Here is an 18,976-nt window from a genome sequence, read left to right as displayed (position 1 = left end):
AAAGCGGCCGTGCCATTTATTTTACAATGCTGATCGAGCATTGGCCATTGGTGTGTGGTGGGCCCATTCTGTCATCGCCACACTGTGCCGTCCATGTGTCAGAACCCAAATTAACCGGCGTCCTTGAGGTTTCGCTGGGGATTCCCTTTGATGCAGAGCATGTGCCCCTGGAATTCTAGCTCTCCGGGGTTCGATTCAATCTGTTTTTTTATGGCCTCAAAGGTATTGTATCTGCAGCAACTTGACCAATGTCCAGATAACCATCCATGGAGTCTTAGGGGGTTACCCGAAGGCCCCACACGGCATGTCTCCCTAACCAATAGCGCGGTGGGGAAGTACGTACCCTTCTTTTGCAACGACGTCCTGCACGGCAGTACTTTTTTCCAGGCCTTTGTTCCCTCTTGAATTGCTCCCAAGAATTTTGCTCGCCACGTGCAAACCATGGAACTTCTCACAGGGCGAATGGGAAGCGCGACCCTTTGATACCATTTAGATGGGGGCCCAAGCTGCCAGTCGCCTGCAGATTGGCTATAGACTTGCGCAACCAGCGGTAGCTGCGCATTTATTCCCCATTCTTAAGTTCAATTGTTCCAATCAACTTGTCGGACCCGCCGCCAGTTCAAGAGGGGCGGCGCTACGCAACCAAGGCCAAGCTTTCTGCTAAGGGCCAGAGCAACGCTCAACACTTCCCCCGGCCTGACTGCAATCCCTAGCCCCTCCCAGCTCCCCTGAACCGCCTCTCTTGTGGCCAATGACGTGTGTTGTGATCGGGACTTTTAAGTTAAACGTGGTTTAGACTCCAGAATGGTGAAAAGGCCCCCCGGGAGTTTATGGGGCCCGCCTCCCTGTCTTGCTTTTTTACAGTTTAGGCTACTACGTGCTCCCAGATCGCACGGGACGATATTCCAATTTCACTTTTCCCTCTCCTATAATCCTGCTCCATTCAATCCAATTCCTCCTTCTAACACGAGTTGTTTGTCCCTTTATTCCGTGTGGAATCTGTGACGATCAATCCCTGGCTCTCTTTGCTCTCCTCTGTCGTCCCCTGTCTGCGTTTTCGCAGTCTCCTCTTCATCAGTTCATTCCACACCATTTTAATCTTGCTTTCCAACACCCTCCTGTGCCTGGCTCCATTTGTTAATCAATGGATCATCTGTCTCGGTTAAAGTGAACCTCATACTTGCTTACGGAATTCGGTTTGAAGCTGTGGGAAAGGGCTCGAATACCCTCTTCGTGGTCACCATGAAGGGTGGCCTACGATTCGCGATATGTATCTCGGTTATGTTGATATTCTCGCTGTATCTTTTGGAAGCACATCTTCAAGATATCTATAACCAGTATCGCGCTGGCGCATATTTGGTGGAGTGGTTGAACCGAAACGATGTCATCGAAACACCAGTGCCGATTCATGGCAACCCGGGAGACAAGGTCATTGTGATGGCCAAGCTAGCAGAAGAACATACAGATTGGGTTCAGGAGGAGCTTCCAGAGTGTGTACAACCGCGCTCTTTCTTTATTCGTGCAAATCGGATCAGTACTAATGTGTCTTCTGCGATAGCTGGCAGCGGGCCCTTTACATAGTCAACCCCACCCAAGACATGCGATCCAGTAACGAAATCCTTACGACCCCTTTCAATAAAGGCCACGAGGCCATGGCCTACCTCACCTATGTCATTGATCACTACGACACACTTCCCTCCACAATCGCCTTCCTCCACGCCCACCGCGCCGGATTCCTAATGGCATGGCACGTCGACGCCCCCCTCCACGATAATGTCCTAGCGATGCGAAGCTTGCAGACGGACTTTGTCCAACGAAATGGATATGTCAACCTTCGCTGTAATTGGAATCCTGGCTGCAAGGAAGGCCATCGCTTCAATCAACATGTCACCGAACAGGTCTGGTGGGATATCTTCGAGGGCACGAGTACTCCGCCGCTAAACATGTCCTCTCCGTACGAGACCGAATCGTATGGCGGGAAATACATGCGAAAACCCACCCAGATCGGTGCCGCGTGTTGCGCGCAATTTGCGGTTTCGCGAAGCCAGGTGCACGCGCGACCGCGGGAGGATTATATCAAATTCCGGCAGTGGATTATTGAAACCGAGTTGAATGATGCTTCTTCCGGGCGAGTGATGGAGTTCATGTGGCACGTCATATTTGGAATGAACTCAATCTAGTAAGTGATTATTTCCATCTAGGTTTGGTGGATATAGCAAGGGCTAACGACGTTTTTTTCTTCACCTTCAGTTGTCCCGATGAGCAACTTTGCTACTGCCAGGTTTATGGCAAATGCTGAGCCAAAAACTGTCGCCTTTACCTCTCTTTCTGCCAGTGTCTCGGTCTAAGCTGCTTCTCGTCTTCGTGCTTTTGATTTCACCGCGACTATACATCTGTCGATATTTTCGATACCCATGACCCGAGGCCTATTCGCCATTCGTCTCAGGGATCTCCTTGTTAGAAGGATTACGGAGTTTATACGGTTTATTATGGATGTTTTCATTCCAATGCGTTCAAGCGCCAGGAGAAGGAATCTCCCACATTCGTTTGGTGTATATTTGTACGATTATTGAACGGTACATACACATTTTTGGTCGAATTTACATAGAATACACTGCATACGCAGTTCGGTTCGAAGATAGACCAATTTAACAGCAATTCACAACAATCTAAGCCTGGGGTTCATGACTACATCTAGGAAACTGTTCTAATACACGCCTGGAGATATTCCTCCACCTGCTTCACATCGTCGAGTTGCGCAACGACCCCCACATACCCATCCGGTCTGATCACGGCTAGTGCGCCATGCGCGGGGTCGACGCCATAGATGCTATACGCGTCAACCAACGCCGACCCATCATAGAAGCGCATTTCCGAAGTCTGCTTTACACAAGCGGGAATATCACCCCACTCAAAGGATCGATGGAGTCGAGGATGTAGCACAATTTGTTCGATGGTGGATGCGGGGAATTTGGTGACTAGCATAGCCGTCCTTTCGAGAACTTTTGCCGAGACGCTATCCCGATCAAGTAGGTCTTGCGAAGCAAGCAAGAGAACTCGGAAGCGTCCAGTAGAGGGCGTGTCTGTACAATCATTTGTTATTTGAACTGCCCGAAAACGAATCAACCCGGAAAACGACTTCGATCTTACCATCGTGCAGATCCCGCTGGTCCCCATCCGCATGCCGTAGCAGTTTGACGTTAAGTAGGCGTCGTCCTGGCCGAAGGATTCCCGAAAGGTAGTCCGTGCCCTGGACGGGACTTGGCGAGAGATTAATATCCCGAACGACGAGTATGTTCTCTGGATACTCTACGCCACAGCCACTGGTGAAGCCGTTGTTTAATTTGAAGGCCTGCTGAAACTCTTCCTGCGTGAGACCTTCTGTTGCGCCCATCTGCCCGGAGAACATTGTAGAGAACTTTCGGTCAAAGTCAATGAGTTGTTGGGCTGTTTCATGTCGTTCTGTTTGGTATGTGTTTAGCAATGGTGTTGGGTTATCGGGGGTTGATGGTGGTGCAAGTCCGTTGATTTGATAGATGAGTTTCCAGGCTAGATTGTATGAATCCATCATAGAGACGTTCATTCCTTGACCAGCCTAGAAAGTTGATTAGCGAGACCGGTTTGGGCGGCTTCATTGGGGTTCGTAGATACCTTAGGGCTGTGGGTGTGACAAGCTGTGATTTAAAGTCAATCTGGATTCTTCATAGAGTCATTACGACGAGTCGAACTTACCGTCACCAACAATAAACACACGTGCGGCCTTTTTCGAATCTTTGACAATAAACTCAGGCAAGACTCGCTGGCCGATCTGATAAGCAGCCCACCAATCAATGACCCCATCCTTGGGCCGGATATAGTAAGGCTGCATGGCATCCGCAGCTTGCTTCAAAACACCCTCCAAAGTGATTTTGCTTCTTCGCTGCCGTGCATCCTCTGACTTGGAGCCAGTTGCCCCGGCTGGAAGCTGATCATCCTCTGGAGACACTATATCAGGGACATGGACATATAGCCGAGTAAGATATTCACCCGTAGCAATCCTCTCGCGCGGAATGACCATCACAGAGCCTGCAGGAGAATGAATACCACAGCGACGACGAATGTCGGGGAAATTGGTGTCAGCAACGAGATCGACAACACCCCATATATGGTCAAGAGACTCTCCTTCCAGCTTCAATCCCAATGATTGACGAACAACCGAGTGAGCACCATCTGCACCCACTAGATATTTAGTCCGCACAATTCTCTCAGTGCCATTCGCATTCATGGTCACCACAACTGGGAAGTCGGAATCGCCATTCTCGTCAATCTTCACATCGACCAACCGCGTGTCCCGGAGAATACCTCTCTTCGAATATCGCAGGAGATCCGTTTCCATGATTCTTTCGATTCGCCCCTGGTGAATGGTGGCTTCATAGCCAAATCGCGCAGGAGGAATTACCTCTGGCATAACAGCCGTGCGCTCAATGACCTTTTTCTTGTCGGAAGATGGATTCCAAAATGCGAACTGCCACATATGACAAGCCTCGTTTTCGATCTCATCGGAGATACCTAACGTTTTGAAGACTTCGAGCGTCCTGGGTTGGATGCCATCTGCTTGACCCGATTTCAATGTACTCGGCTTTGCATCGACACAGAGAAGAGACTCGTCGCTGAGGCCGTAACGGGCGAGAAGTAGGTCGAGCATTAAACCTGCCGGTCCTGCCTAATAAAAGGGAATAATACTTCGTTTAGCTATGTTTGACTGAGCTGGGATGTACATACTCCAACGATAATCACTTCATATTTTTCTCCATCATTTTCCTTGGAAGAAAAAGGAGGAGAAAGCCTGGGTAGTGGCGGAGCAAAAGAGGGCAAGATCCTAAGGTCTCGAGCAGAAGAGGAATATTCTGTAAAGACAGGCATCGTATTCAGAGGGTAGAGTGTAGCTAGGCGACGAACTGGAAACTCTTAATCGTTTTCAACAGAAAACTATGCGGATCATATTTATACCGTTTCATCTACTGATTTCTAATTCCGCTTCTGCCGTTCCAATAGTAACCTAACTCTGTACCGGAGGTGGTCATCCCCCACAAACCTCTCACTGCGGGGGGAGGATACTTCGTTTGCGGGGAGCTAATCAGGTGATCACCGTATTTATGCAGGTAGCGAAATATGGCTTCAATGGGAAGTCTCTAGAGTATATCGCCTTATTACTTGTAATGTAGAATGTTGCCCGAGTTACTGTGAAGGATGCGACGAGAAGGGTGATACTAGGACAATTTCAAGGCTTCAAAGCTTCTACCTACTGGTAGGTTTCGAAATTAATGCCGATGTAAGCTCTATCAATTTGAGTGAATTATTGCGAGTAAGATAATTTCAGATAAATGCTGAATGTCAAATAGAATTACAGTACCGCCGTTAATGGTTTTCCTCCAAGGTTGGAACTGACTAGTCCCACATTGGTGGAGCTTCACCCCGCAACCTCTTCTATCAACATGCGGGGTGAGCAGTAGAGTACCGGCAGTCATGTCCGCAGTAAGGTTTCAAAGGGCCAGTCAGTCAAATAAGAATATATTTGGTCAAGGAAATGACCAAGTTTCCTTCAAGGCCACATCACACCAAAAAAAAAATATTATGTTCCCTATATTCAAGACCTCCGACGCCCAATTCGGCGATTTGCTTGGTGATGAGGGTAAATGCACCCATACTTTCAAAATCCGCCGGGTTAGTACAAGGGGACGTGCCCTTCCAGACTTCGAGTGCTGTAAGTAATCCCCGTTTGACTCGGGGGCCCGGCTTTTCTTTTGCTTTTGCCCTTGCCCTTCCCTTGCATCCTTCATTATTGCTATTACCTTCTCTTTTAGTCCAAGTGATTACCCTGAATTTTCCCCACAAATCAGTATAAGATTTAAGTCGACTTTTGTTGGTTTCCGTTTTAGGAACCGACTGGGCCAGATTTGTCTACGCTGGGGCTTATAAATGGAGATACCTATGAAGCCTGGGATAGACCAATTCACATTAGAGTCTAGGTCGGTCCTTAGGGTATATTCGCCAAGTTTCAGCTTAAAGAAGTTATTAATAGTATTGTACTTGATGAGAAACTCCTGATTTCTACTTATATAGCCCGAGGTAGATTATCGTTACTCGGAAAGAAGTTCAAAATACCATATCATCCCAAAGTTCTCCCCTTCTCCTCTAATGCCGCAGAAATCACACCAGCAAATGCCTGGGAGATTCCCCAACGCCCACCCCGCTGAAGCAAATCAATTAACCTATATAAATGATCGAAGTCCGCAATGACAGATCCCTCTGAATTATGCGTATATTCAGGAAAGCAATGTGCCCGAGAAGCATTCTCACCTAAGAGCTCAATCTCCGGCGAGGCGAATGCCTGGGCACAAATAATGTGTTTTGGTGCGTGGTGGGCAACACATAGATAGGTCAGCGCCGCGGAAAATAATGCCCGCGGAACATGAATTGCAGGCTCGGAGGAGATACTCATACGCTCGAGATGATGTGTAATCAGGGATGCGTGAACCAGACAGCGACTTGCATTCAGGGAGCTGGCCCATTCTCGTACTGGCGTTGATGCTTCGAAGACTGGATTATGTCCATCTCGGCCGATTGATTGCTCTAGAAGATCTAGATCGGCATAAAGGGATATGAAAATCGAGTGCCAGAGGACTGGAAGGCAAAAGAGATCTTGAGTCTGTGTGTAGTAGGTCTTCCACCATTTGATCAGCAGGTCTGAAATTCCTTGGCAAACTAGATGATCAAATTCTTCGGATTGTTTGGCATCGACGAGGCGGGCATTAATGCTCTCGAGAAGACCGTATGCTGTAAAGCGAGAATGTCGGCCAGTAATGGGGAAGGAGTCCAGGGAACGCTGTACCAAGGGGTATACGGGGTCATCAAGTTGGGACTGTAGCGATTGACGATAGAGAGTTGCCCATTTCGAAGCCGTAGGGGCTGAAAATAAAGCATCTGATGCCAGTTGAGGAAATTGACGAAATCGGTGATTGCGAATCGGTTGGTGGTGTAATAAATTTGCGAGCTCAGCGTCATGAATGTGCAGTGCTACTTGCACCCGAGCTCGTTGCTCACATTCAATCCATCGATGCCAGCTGCTATCCATATCGTTCTCATCGAGAAGATTACCAGTGCAATGGCGAAGAGCTCCTAATCTATTTGCTTCACGTGCCCACGCAACTACCGTTCCGTGAAGCACGTCTGCTAAAACAAGATACTTAGGCTCTCCTGCTAAGATGGCGTAGGTCTGGCCTAAAATCGCGGCTTGGACCATGGAGAATGCGTCTGGGTGACTTCGCGATATGAAAGATTCCCAAGAAGCCAATATTGCCTTATTGAGCCGTTCAAATATTCTAGCCCCCTGAGCCAAGGCACGAGATGACCCAACGAACAAGCTGCCAATGGAGCATATTGACAAGAATAATAGTGCGTTTTCAGCGGTTGGCCTAAACGAAGGAGTATGAATAACTGGGAGTAGAGGATGGAAACGATGGAAATAGAGCTTAGCGAAGAGATTAAGCTGCTCTGATGTTGGCAACGCCTCATCTTCCATTCGTGGCCGGAGCTTTTGAGACAGGCCGGCTCGATACGACTCATTTGTATTTGTATGGCTTGTCCATGTTGGTCCTGATGTAGGAAAGTCTCGACTTGAATGATGCTCTCTTGGGGGAGACATGCGAGTGAACCATTTCCTTCGCACTGTGTCGTCGTTGGGATTTGCCGAGTTCACATCAGGAGGAGAACTTTGCAAGGGTGTATATATGTCTTGGTCCCCAACTGCCAGTTCATTCGTAGGGAAGACGTTCGAGACCTGTGCCCATTCTGAAATTGTAGATGTAATTGAGAAATCTAGGGCCCCAACATCGAAGTCTTCTTCAAGGAACCAAGTTCCAAACTCCGATATGGTACGTGTATCTCTGGCCGCAACATCGTTGGTAGTAAATGGCATTGAATGTGCAAGTCCGACCGTGCCAGTTTGAGTCAAAACGGGAGTTTCAGAGTCGACAGTTGGAGAAGCAATGCTGGGTTGGGACTCGGGCGGGATTCCAGATAGACGCCTTGCTGAGTCTATCCCAGAAACAGGCGTCAGAATCGTAGGATCGCTCATAAAACCCGGGGATGAACCATCAAGGGACTGGTTATTTTGATCACTGTGGTTCCGCTCATGTCGTCGGAGTACGTCACTGTCTTGCAATCAGGTTCAGATCTAGATGGATGTTTTCAGTCAAGCCTACCTACCTGCGAGAATATAATTTGCCACATACGGAGCAAGCGAAAGGCTTCTCTTTCGTATGACCTCTAAGGTGCCTTGTGAGATGTTCCTTTTTAGAGAATACCTTGTTACAGGTGTAACATTTTCGATCCTCCCGTGCACGAACTCGGTTCATTCTGGAATAAGTTTGATCTGGAGAGTGGTGTGGCCGGCGGGGTGTCTCGGATGTCGTCGTGGAGCCTCAAGAGCACAGAACAAGAGGTTTGTGAGCGCGAGGCCCATAAGTTCAAAGTTGAGGAATATTCAAGGTCACAGAAAAATGGATAGATGGTTGAAGCTACACATCCATGAATTGCACTTTCCATTGGAGTGAAGTGATTGCGAAAGAAAGAATATGGGGTCCCCCACATCCCCCACATCCCCCACATCCGCGCCGCTTCGTTAGTCAGACTACCACAAAAGCAGCACAAAGTCGCCTAGGCAGAGTTGAGAAGATAATGAACTACCTAAGTGACCATTTGCGGTGAGTGCAGCCTGGAGTGAACAGCACGCTAATTATTGGTATAGGAAATGGATTGAGGAGCGTACAACTCACAATGATATCCTACGAAATGACTAAATCTGCAGGATTGGACTCATCATCTGCGAATGGGATAGAAAATACGGAATGATTTCTGTCATAATTCGTAGATTGAATAGTTTGCTGGAGGCTAGACTTGAATGCTGAGGTGAGGCTCAGATCTTCTCCTCAAAGAATTGCTCCACTCGGTCAACGAGATCGGCCTTTTTCCCAGCTGTGGCACGGCCATGAGCGGTCAGGAACTCTTTCAGGATGGGCATAGTGAGCTAATTGAATTATAGTTAGTTTCTTGAATCTGCAGTCCTTCTATATCAGAAAGTGATAGCCTACCTTCGCGACCGCACCCCTTTCAAAGCTCCTTTTGACATCGTCGTCGAGGTTGGTAGTCCCACCCTCGACTTTCACTCGCTTGCTTGGAGGATTCCCGGCATCTTGATCCTTTGGTCCTCGCTTGACTAGGGTTGACTTTGTTGCCGCAGTTCCACCAAACATGCTTTTCGCATTCTCATCGACCAGTTCGGACCACGTCATAACATAGTCGCCGGCGCGCTTCAAAACCAACATCAGTATCTCCTAATTGATTTCTTTGAGTATGAGCAGCTCACCTTGTCAATTTGTCGGAATTTGGGGATGGTTTTATCATCTGGCGTTTCGGGAACATCTTCGTCCAAAGCCAGAGCCTGTAAGATACGATAATGCCATTGAAGAGCTGTAGAATTGTTGTTGTCAGTATCTTGCCGATTTCCCGGAACACGAGGTATCATACGAGGGTTTGGATATTTTTGAGCATCGTAGACTTTTTTTGGAAGCTCGAGTTGTCCAATGACGTTGCACATCGCGTCTACCAGATCATCTGGGGGAGCATGTCGGGCATATTCTGGATTCTGTCGCACGTCATCGGCAAACGGCAGAGGTATCACCCACATTCCCGGTGGTACTTTTTGGACACCATTTTCATCCACTCTTTCTTCGCCAGCAACCATAGCAGCCAAGCATGGGGTAGCATTCTTGCGAGGGATAAACCAGACAAGAGCCAGCTTTTGATCCTTGAGAAGCTTTTGCTGGAGTGCTGAGAAAACGCGAACCGAGCCGATGTAGTCTTCCTCCGAAGGATAAATAAAAGTAGGATGCTTGACATTGGCCCAGATAGGCAGAGCGGAGAGGGGTTTGAAACCGATGATTCGGATTATGGGATCACCAAAGTTCCTGAGGGCTTGTTGCTCTTCAGTCGTGAATGTGACTTGTTCACCTCCGAACTTGTATGCCTTACGGATCTCCGACTTCTCTACGACGTGTCCTGTATCATCTGCGCTTTGAGTCGTGATACCCTTGGCGATTTGTGGGGTCTCTCCGCCGAGCCAAACATAGCAACTGCGCGCCGGCTCTTGCTTCTTGAGCAGAAGATAACCGTTGACGGAGATTCTGAAATCGGGGCCAAGCTCCAATGGCACGTTCGTGAAGAGCGACCGTCGAGCTACAGATCGTGAGTTGATACTTGACAAGAGGGAATTGAGTAATGAAATGCCGTCCCCTGTTGCCGTCGCGGTGTTTGTATCTGGCTTCAGATAGGCAGGCGCTTCGCCGTCACTGGGCGCTGTTTTGTAGATGATATCCTATGAGAAAGTCAGCACTTCATATGGCCATACTCGCCACTGTAGAAACTCCAAGCCGATACTTACGTCGTAGAACCTAGAGGTGTTGAACTCGTGATCCGGTCGTGAAATGGGAAACAAATCAATTGCCACGCCAAGGTCATAGAGATCTTTCGCTCGAACAAACGAAGCTGAGCGTAGGGATTTGCTTTCAGCGTGGGGGTTATCTTCGTCTGTGACGATGAACAGTCGTCGTGAGAGGAAATTTGGAGCCTTCGAGGTGAAAATTTGGTTTGCGCAGAACAGTACATTGGCCATAGAAACTCGCTCTTCAGATGGCTTGAGTACCTTACGAGCCTCCTCTTCATCCTCTGCAAGCGCTCGAAGTGCCTTCACCTCGTCGGCGGATGGAACATCGAGATCAGTAAATAGGTAGCAATGTGGGTAGGATAAGTCGTCACGGCTCTTTCCATCCTCGTCGTAGAACTTGGAGGATTCGGTACCATAGAGCAAGACGCCAATCATGTCATGAGGGTTCGAAATGATGCGTTGTTGCATCAAATGGTATGCGCATCTGAGAGCAGCAGAGGCGGGCGATACCTCGGTGGGTTTCTTAGCATCCTTGGACGGGCGGGGAGTCAGCATTGAGCTGCTAATATCGATTGCAAACAAGACAGCATCTTTGACTGATCGGTAGCTCTATTGTCAAATCGAGAGTTAGTTGGAAGCTTTCGCATGTATACCGCGGAATCGCCAAATCCATTCATTGTTAAACTCACGGTCTCATCAACTTCCTCCTCATCAAAATCCTCCTCGTCCCGTGTGTAATTGTCATCTGCCATGGTGTCACAGTGTGTGCTGAAGTGGTTGAAGAATAACAAGTTGAGAAGCAACTTTCATGGCAGGTCAAGGCCACCAAACAGAGGAACGCCAGGCAGCTGCGCGATAAGGCAGCCGCGGGCAAATCAACGCGCTTCACCCGCGGGGGGGGGGGGCGCGAAGGTCATGTGACACACCGCCTTTGGCTCTGCTGACTCTAACTGCACGCTGATTGGCCGTCGGGAAATGGACTCGCCGGACCGCGGAAGCTGGAAAGCTGCCAGATGTTGGGCCAACCCGGCAATCAAATCACGTTTGGATCGCTCCCATCTGTCGACTTCTCACACTCATTCCATTGTCTAACATACCCGATCATTCTTGTTTGAATATCTAGATCAATCCAATCCCATTCCCGGCACACCTTCCTCCGCGATGGCCTTTCGCAGTCCCTTCGCGATCTCTCGGCGGTTGTTGAGCGGCGCCACCCCCAGTCTTCGGCCACTGGCATGGAGCTGCGCCGCTTATAACAAAACTCAGCGATCTAACCTTGCAACCGTGGTACCACCTGTTACTCAAGATGCAACAGGTTCAAAGGGCCCGACCGCAATGGTTTTTATGAACATGGGCGGCCCGTCGACCACGGACGAGGTGGAAGACTTCCTGAGCCGTCTTTTTGTATGTCATTTGGAATCGATTGCTGCTTCTCGATAGCTGCCAAATTATTATGGTTGCATTGGCTAACCCTTTGCTTTCTTTTGCCCGTCATAGGCCGATGGTGATTTGATTCCCCTCGGGCGGTTCCAATCATATATCGGTCCAATAATCGCTCGTCGACGAACCCCAAAAATCCAGAAGCAGTACGCGGATATCGGTGGAGGATCTCCTATTCGAAAGTGGTCTGAATACCAATGCACCGAAATGTGTAAAATCTTGGATAAGATTTCCCCGGAGACCGCGCCGCATAAGCCTTACGTCGCATTCCGGTACGCCGCACCTTTGACTGAGACCATGTACAACCATCTACTTGCTGATGGGTTCGGCAATGGCAAGGGCGGTCGTGCCGTTGCTTTCACACAATATCCGCAATATTCTTGTTCCACAACGGGTAGCTCTCTGAATGAACTTTGGAAGTGGCGTAACCGTTTGGAGGTAAAGCGGGCGAATGGCGAGGTGGACCCTACTGGCGCAATTCAGTGGAGTGTCATCGACCGCTGGCCGACGCACCCCGGCCTTGTTGAGGCCTTCGCCCAGAATATCGAGGCTCAGTTGAAGACCTACCCCGAGGAGAAGCGGGACCAGGTTGTATTGTTATTCTCTGCTCACAGTCTGCCTATGGATGTTGTCAACCGAGGTAAGTTGTTCCATCTCTCTGGAGTCAGGGAAATTCCGATGCTGACGGCTTTCTTCAAGGCGACCCCTACCCTGCCGAAGTAGCTGCTACAGTCCACGCTGTTATGCAACGCCTGAAGTTCAGCAACCCGTATCGCCTGTGCTGGCAATCCCAGGTCGGTCCCAAGGCCTGGCTGGGTGCTCAGACCCAGGACACCGTGATGGAGTATGTGAAGCGCGGCCAAACAGATCTTATCCTTGTGCCAGTCGCTTTCACTAGCGACCATATTGAGACACTGTACGAGCTGGACTTGGAAGTCATGGAGGAGGCTAACAGCCCGGGTGTCAAGCGGGCGGAGAGTTTGAACGGTAACCCTATTTTCATTCAGGGTCTCGCGGATCTTGCCCACGAGCATCTGCAGAAGGGAGAGCCCTGCTCGGCTCAGATGACTCTGCGCTGTCAAGGATGCCGCAGCGAGCGCTGCCTGGAGCAGAAAAAGTTCTTTGCTGGTGAGCAGTATGGATCCCTGGTAATGTAAAGGGGATCCATCAATGCACAGTAATTTTCGGGCGGATTCGAACATGTACTTATAAAATTGGGAACGGGTTTTGGGCGTTTGGCTACATTTCGCATATTGAGCTACATATTATACAGACCACTGTACGGAGTAACTAGTATCGACCTTGGACGCAATACACGATCGCACCTTTCAGTGATTATGATTACCAAGAATCTAGACTTGAAAGCTTGAAACGTTGAGTCCGGAGATTTCGGCGTTAGAATGACGGAATCAAGTTTCAAGTGGGACCTAAACTTGCTTGATAAGAGGAGACCTCGATGGTTGGATGGTCGCATTTCTCCTCTCCCCACCTCCCGAGGTCTACATCCTTGCCTCCTCTCGTATGGACCGGTCATCCTGACCAACCCATTGCGTTCTCTCTACATTTAATTCAGATCATGTGCCTGTAGGCGATCGCGACTCCGAAATATTTCTCGCATCCGTTATGGAGAATGAAGAACTTTTCGCGGGCGAGCCCGCCGTTGACGCACAGCAACACGCTCGACGCGCACACACTCAGACCAAAAACGCCCCCTTGCACGTCCACGCCGAGCCTCTACTGGCCGGTGATGATGATAGTCAGGATGGAGAATGGTCGCGAGATGACGACCAGCCTAGCGAGATAGATACGAGACCTCGATGGAGAAGAGCACATGTGAGTGACGATGACCGCTGCCACGAGCACCCGAGATCCTTTATCTGATCGCGATGGTAGATCTGGTGGCTGTTGCCATTCGGCCTGCTTTTTACGCTCGGCTTTGGAGGTCTTGCAGTCCCTAAAATCAACTTGATTATGACCTTGATTTGTCGCGATTACTTCTCAGAGAGATCCTTGAAGGACTCCAGATTCACCTATCTCCCCGTCGTGTTTGGAGAAGACAACTCCCAGTGCCGAATCCCAGAGGTACAGTCCTTAGTGGCTCGTTTCCAGTTGTATCTGAACCTCATCACTGGAATCATCTCAGCACTGGCAAGCCCTCGCCTTGGACACTTGTCCGATCGCTATGGCCGCACCAAACTGATCGCGCTGGGCGCGACGGGCGCTGTACTTAACGAAGCCATCACCCTTGTTCTAGCCAAATGGCCCGAATACATGTCGGTCAAGTTACTCTTCATAGGCGCTGTGTTCGATGGCCTGGGAGGCTCATTTACGGGCGCCCAAGCTCTGATTCATTCATATGCTTCAGACTGTACGCCCCCCGATGGACGCAGCGTAGCCTTCGGTTTATTCCACGGCGCCTTGTTCTTGGGCATTGCAGCTGGACCTACCGGTGCTGCATTCCTGATCAAACAGACCGGTAACACGGTGATTGTTTTCCTAATCGGGCTCTCGTTCCACATTACCTTTGTTCTTTCAATTCTTTTTATTGTTCCCGAGTCGCTCTCCAAAAAGCGCCAGTTGGCTGCCCGAGAGAAGCATCGTGCCAAGAAAGCGAACTCAGAAACCTCCAGTGGGTTCTCCTTGAGATCGCTCAACCCGGTAAACCTGGTTACGCCCCTGTCGATACTATTCCCTGCCGTTGGTCGCCCAAGCGTTTTGTTCCCTAATCGCCGAGGTGCTAGCCCAGCACTCCGACGAAATATCATTCTGCTGGCGGCGATTGACACGGCCGTTTTTGGAGTAGCCATGGGTACCATGCAGGTCATCATCATCTATGCCGAATATATGTTCAACTGGGGCAACGTGGAATCCAGCCTCTTCGTGTCAATCATCAACGTTGTTCGAGTGATCAATCTGTTTGTGGTTCTCCCAGCTGTTGCATATTTCTTCCGAACTCCATCCCCTGATGATGCGTCCATCCGCGGGTCCGACATGCTTGACATCGTTCTCATCAGGGTGTCGGTGGTATTCGATGTTCTGGGTTACGTTGGATATGCCATGTCTAAGCATCCAGCAATGATGATTCTCTCTGGTGCGGTTGCCTCACTGGGTGGCATGGGATCTCCGACATTGCAATCATCTCTCACCAAGCATGTGCCTCAAGAGCGTGTCGGACAGCTTCTCGGTGCCACTGGTCTGCTTCATGCACTGGCCCGGGTTGTTGCTCCGACCATCTTTAACCTAATTTACAGCCTGACAGTTGCAACATACCCTCAAACAGTCTTCGTTTCGCTTGCCGCTGTCTTTGGATTTGCATTCCTCATGAGCCTGTTGATCAGACCACATAGTACGTTGATATCCCCCGAACTGATCGAATTACGTCCACTAACCGCATACCAGTCACATTGGAAGACGAGCCCGAAATAGACGTGACGGTCGAGGCTAACGAAGAAGGGGAGAGCGAGCAGGATGGGCTACTAGCAAGATAGCAAGAGCTTCAGCATAGATCTTGAATAATAGATAATATTTGCCAAGTTACAATTCAACTAGAGTTGCCAGCATCAAATATCCTCAAAGATTGTAGCGGATCAGGTGATTTGTATATGGGTCGATCCGCGCACGGACCACCCGCGTTTTCGTCAATTCCGCAAATGTTGCCAGCCCGAGTTTATCCACCTCTCCTGATCTCAATTGCCCGGCCGCCAACTTCGGTGTTTTAGCCTCTATAGGCCAGACGACAAAAACATCATATGCATAAGACCGCATTATACTGAACCCTCGCCTGCGAGTCCGCTGATGCACGACTGCTGAGCCAAGCGCGTCCAGCGGGATCGCCTCGACAATGTTCGCCAATACCGCAAATTCGACCCCTGCCGTTCCCTCACGAAATGCCCTACGAGTACTTCGCCAATTGGCCCTTGCGGGCTCTACCGTGGGCGGCTTTTGCACCGTCGGAGTCATCACTTACGATGTACATCGCCGAGTCCGCATCGCCGAGCAGATCATCGAGAACAAGCGAACCCTCCGAACCTCTGCCCCAAACTATGATGCGACAGCTTCCGCCAAGCGCCTCGCCATGATGATGGACGCTGCCGAAGCAGGCGAGTTTATGGGGCTGGATTCCATGAAGAACAAACCGTCATTGCGACGGACCACGGGCGACGACCAGACGCAAGGTCTGCGAGATAGCCTCGAGGACTCTTCTCAACAGCAGCCCAGGGCGGTCCGGTCGTCTGATCTGGACCAATACGGTCCGTTTAGCCAATCGCAGAGCACCAAATTGAAACAGTCGGTAGAGGCTCGGGTAGCCCTTGCTCGACATTTTGAACCAGTGGAAGAAGCTTGTGAGGAGGTTGACATATCGGTTGAAGAGCGGATAACCCAATTGATTTCGGAGGATCGGGAAATCGAGGCCGCCAATGTTTTTCTGCAAAACTTTTATGACGCCGCAGATGCGATATCCTTCCAGACACGAGAAGTCGCGCGCAAGCTTTTTACCGTGAATTGTATGAAAGGAAACACTTTCCTCGCCCGGACTCTCTTCGAGCGGATGGAGAAAGTGAGTGTGATAGATACACAGATGTGGGCCACAATGATGCATTTACTTGCGAAGGGAGGCCATATCGATTCTGTTGGTTCTATTTATGAAAGACACCACAAGAAGTTACGCGTACCCGCTTATCTGCTCGAGGTTGTGCTTCGATCTTTACTTGAATCGAGGAGAGTAAATCCGGCCAAGAACCTCTTCTACGCGCGCATCAAAAACGACAAGAATGGCGGCTTGTGTGGTGCATTTCTGGATGGTCTTTGGCGGAAGACGAGAAGTCTCGATTTGATAATCGCGGAATTCCGAAATATCCTGGCGGCGCTGGCCAATCTTGATCGCTCTCCAAATGAGAAGCTTTTCAACCCACTCGTCAAGGCCTTCATTGAAAGCGGCCAGCACGAAGATGCCGAAGACTTGGTCGCAGACATGCCAAAGAAATACAATGTACAACCTGGATCTCGAACTCTTGGTCTACTCATATATGCCAAGGCTTTGACTTGTGACTGGGAAGGCGTGTTCGCTGGGATGCATGAAATGCATCGACTTGAATTTACTCGCAATAAGCGAGATTTTGCATATGCGTTTGATCGTGTCTTCTTGGAATACTACCCTACTCACTCCGGCCGCGAAATTTTTGACTTCCTTACTAGCTGCATCCATCAGTTCGAGCTTGTCCCAGACAAGATCCTTCATCGACACATTTTGGAGGCCTTGGTCGAAAAAGGCGACTCGAGCCTCATCGGACAGATCAGTCGTTTGGCCGAGGAGCGTCAATGGAACACAGGGCTTGATCAAGACCAATTTTTGAGTATTTTGATCGCGCGTCGAGTCTCAATGCAAGATTCCCCCGTTGGATTCTGGCGAATGATCCAAGCTGCTAAGAAACAGTACGGTCAGGCTGCCACCACTCGACGCCTTCTAGGCACTGGATCAGCATCTTACTCTTTGGACCGAGGTGTTCTGTACCCAATTCATAAACCAGCAAACGAGACATTCTCGAGAAGTTTGGACGATCTGGTGCATACCAAGCTTATCGATAACCACATACCTCTCCGCAAGCAAATGGAGGATCACATCAATGGGGGGGAGATTCCAGGAAGCCCTGAGTGTCTTCCGAACTGCGGGCGCTTCAGGCTTTGTGCTTCGACCTACCCACATCCATCTCGCTGTCATCGCAACGATTCTTGGCCACGGCTGGCTGGGCTTAGCGGATGCCCAGATCATTATCAAGAGCGAATACCCAAACTGGCTCAAAGGGCGAAGTGTAGGAACCAACCCGGCGTTCCCTCTCGTGCCTCCCATTTTCTTCCAGCAGATACTGCAGTTGGATAAGGGTGTCAGCGACACAGCCCTGCTCAAGATGGCAATTTTTGAGTATTACAACCTCTGCCGGGACACGCCTCACCTCACCGTCAAGCACCATGCACTCGCCTCGCTCAGCAAAAAATTAATTTCTTCGAAACAGGGGCCAAAGGCCATTGATATTCTCACAGCGGTATACAAGTCCACGTGGCGAAAGTCACATGGTTTTGACCAAGTGCTATTCAAAATGTTGTTTCGTGCCTTTGCTTCGACAGAGAACCTGAGGGGCGTTTGGTGGTGCATGGTGGCGGTCCTTTCCCGAACAGAACCCGCTATCCAGGATTTCTATGTCGAAGTGCGACGGCTGATGCCTTCCCTGGAACAAATTTGTACTCGCCAAGGAAGGAATGACGACTCTAAGGCCATTCACAATATCAGCGTTTTGCATCGTCTTGCAGAATCACTCCTGTGCAGCATGCAAGGTGAAGCCAATTGGGTGAGCAAGTCTCCTCACCCCGAAAGCAAGATTCGCGGGCGTATGGAGGTGAATTCTCGCTCAGCTGAAGAGCAAAAAATTCTGCCACGGGGTTCTACTGAGGAGATGGTCTACCATTTTGATGAAGAGATGGAACTGGATCTTCTGATGAATAACAATATACCCACCGAGGATGAAGTGATACGGATGTGGAAGGAGAGTCGTCTCGTGAACCAAGAGTTCTGGCTTCCCGAGGACCCTAAATACCCCCGGGAAGAAAGCTCTGGGGACAAAGAATTTGCGGATGTAGCTATCGCACATCCATGTATTTACAATACTACAGTGTACAATATGTATATAGTATCTTCTTGAAAGCCATTTATTGTGCCATTCCGAGTCCTGTATAGATGTTTATTTGTTCGGTCTCATTCGGGCCCGCCTATTTCGAAAGGATGCTTTCCAAATTGAAGGTTGCTAAACATTGGAAGTATTCATTGGATCCAATGGATGGTACTTTCCGAGCCGCGAACCAACTTCGGAACTTGAAACAGGTCACGGTAGTACACAATCGTCCTCAACGGTTCATAATGACGGACAAATCAACAGTCACTCGGACTCTTTTATTCAAACCTAAGATTTAGAAGATAGCCTAATCTGGGTTGGTAGCCTAATTTCGTATGAAATAGATCTCAAATACTCCGTACGCGATCTTCATCTCATCACCTACAAC

At 49.5% G+C, this 18,976-nt stretch overlaps 7 protein-coding genes across 7 annotated transcripts; 4 read left to right on the top strand and 3 right to left on the bottom strand.

Moving 5' to 3' along the window:
• Nucleotides 1-1,242: 1,242 nt before the first annotated feature.
• Nucleotides 1,243-2,299, top strand: N7481_005275 (DUF3431 domain-containing protein; the record flags this gene model as incomplete). Its single annotated transcript, XM_057264494.1, has 3 exons — nucleotides 1,243-1,490; nucleotides 1,559-2,179; nucleotides 2,251-2,299. 3 exons carry the CDS (start codon nucleotides 1,243-1,245, stop codon nucleotides 2,297-2,299), a joined length of 918 nt encoding a protein of 305 aa, XP_057122214.1.
• A 395-nt stretch (nucleotides 2,300-2,694) lies between these two features.
• On the bottom strand, nucleotides 2,695-4,902 carry N7481_005274 (uncharacterized protein; the record flags this gene model as incomplete). The annotated part of the gene is made up of 5 exons (XM_057264493.1): nucleotides 2,695-3,083; nucleotides 3,151-3,595; nucleotides 3,652-3,674; nucleotides 3,733-4,702; nucleotides 4,762-4,902. 5 exons carry the CDS (start codon nucleotides 4,900-4,902, stop codon nucleotides 2,695-2,697), a joined length of 1,968 nt encoding a protein of 655 aa, XP_057122213.1.
• Nucleotides 4,903-6,148: 1,246 nt separating this feature from the next.
• Nucleotides 6,149-7,957, bottom strand: N7481_005273 (fungal specific transcription factor domain-containing protein; the record flags this gene model as incomplete). Its single annotated transcript, XM_057264492.1, has 1 exon — nucleotides 6,149-7,957. One exon carries the CDS (start codon nucleotides 7,955-7,957, stop codon nucleotides 6,149-6,151), a length of 1,809 nt encoding a protein of 602 aa, XP_057122212.1.
• A 999-nt stretch (nucleotides 7,958-8,956) lies between these two features.
• akuA (uncharacterized protein) lies at nucleotides 8,957-11,235 on the bottom strand (the record flags this gene model as incomplete). Its single annotated transcript, XM_057264491.1, has 6 exons — nucleotides 8,957-9,067; nucleotides 9,132-9,350; nucleotides 9,407-9,510; nucleotides 9,568-10,414; nucleotides 10,481-11,092; nucleotides 11,173-11,235. 6 exons carry the CDS (start codon nucleotides 11,233-11,235, stop codon nucleotides 8,957-8,959), a joined length of 1,956 nt encoding a protein of 651 aa, XP_057122211.1.
• Nucleotides 11,236-11,644: 409 nt separating this feature from the next.
• N7481_005271 (ferrochelatase HEM15) lies at nucleotides 11,645-13,080 on the top strand (the record flags this gene model as incomplete). The annotated part of the gene is made up of 3 exons (XM_057264490.1): nucleotides 11,645-11,887; nucleotides 11,981-12,563; nucleotides 12,623-13,080. 3 exons carry the CDS (start codon nucleotides 11,645-11,647, stop codon nucleotides 13,078-13,080), a joined length of 1,284 nt encoding a protein of 427 aa, XP_057122210.1.
• Nucleotides 13,081-13,546: 466 nt separating this feature from the next.
• Nucleotides 13,547-15,411, top strand: N7481_005270 (putative tetracycline-efflux transporter; the record flags this gene model as incomplete). Its single annotated transcript, XM_057264489.1, has 3 exons — nucleotides 13,547-13,756; nucleotides 13,817-15,269; nucleotides 15,323-15,411. 3 exons carry the CDS (start codon nucleotides 13,547-13,549, stop codon nucleotides 15,409-15,411), a joined length of 1,752 nt encoding a protein of 583 aa, XP_057122209.1.
• Nucleotides 15,412-15,764: 353 nt separating this feature from the next.
• On the top strand, nucleotides 15,765-18,618 carry N7481_005269 (pentatricopeptide repeat protein; the record flags this gene model as incomplete). Its single annotated transcript, XM_057264488.1, has 2 exons — nucleotides 15,765-17,486; nucleotides 17,566-18,618. 2 exons carry the CDS (start codon nucleotides 15,765-15,767, stop codon nucleotides 18,616-18,618), a joined length of 2,775 nt encoding a protein of 924 aa, XP_057122208.1.
• Between the last annotated feature and the right edge of the window lie 358 nt (nucleotides 18,619-18,976).

The sequence above is a fragment of the Penicillium waksmanii genome (assembly GCF_028829765.1).
Source record: "Penicillium waksmanii strain IBT 27052 chromosome Unknown utg000005l:1.0-5232799.0:1.0-5237142.0, whole genome shotgun sequence".
Classification (NCBI taxonomy): domain Eukaryota; kingdom Fungi; phylum Ascomycota; class Eurotiomycetes; order Eurotiales; family Aspergillaceae; genus Penicillium; species Penicillium waksmanii.
This window is presented reverse-complemented; position numbering and strand designations above follow the sequence as displayed.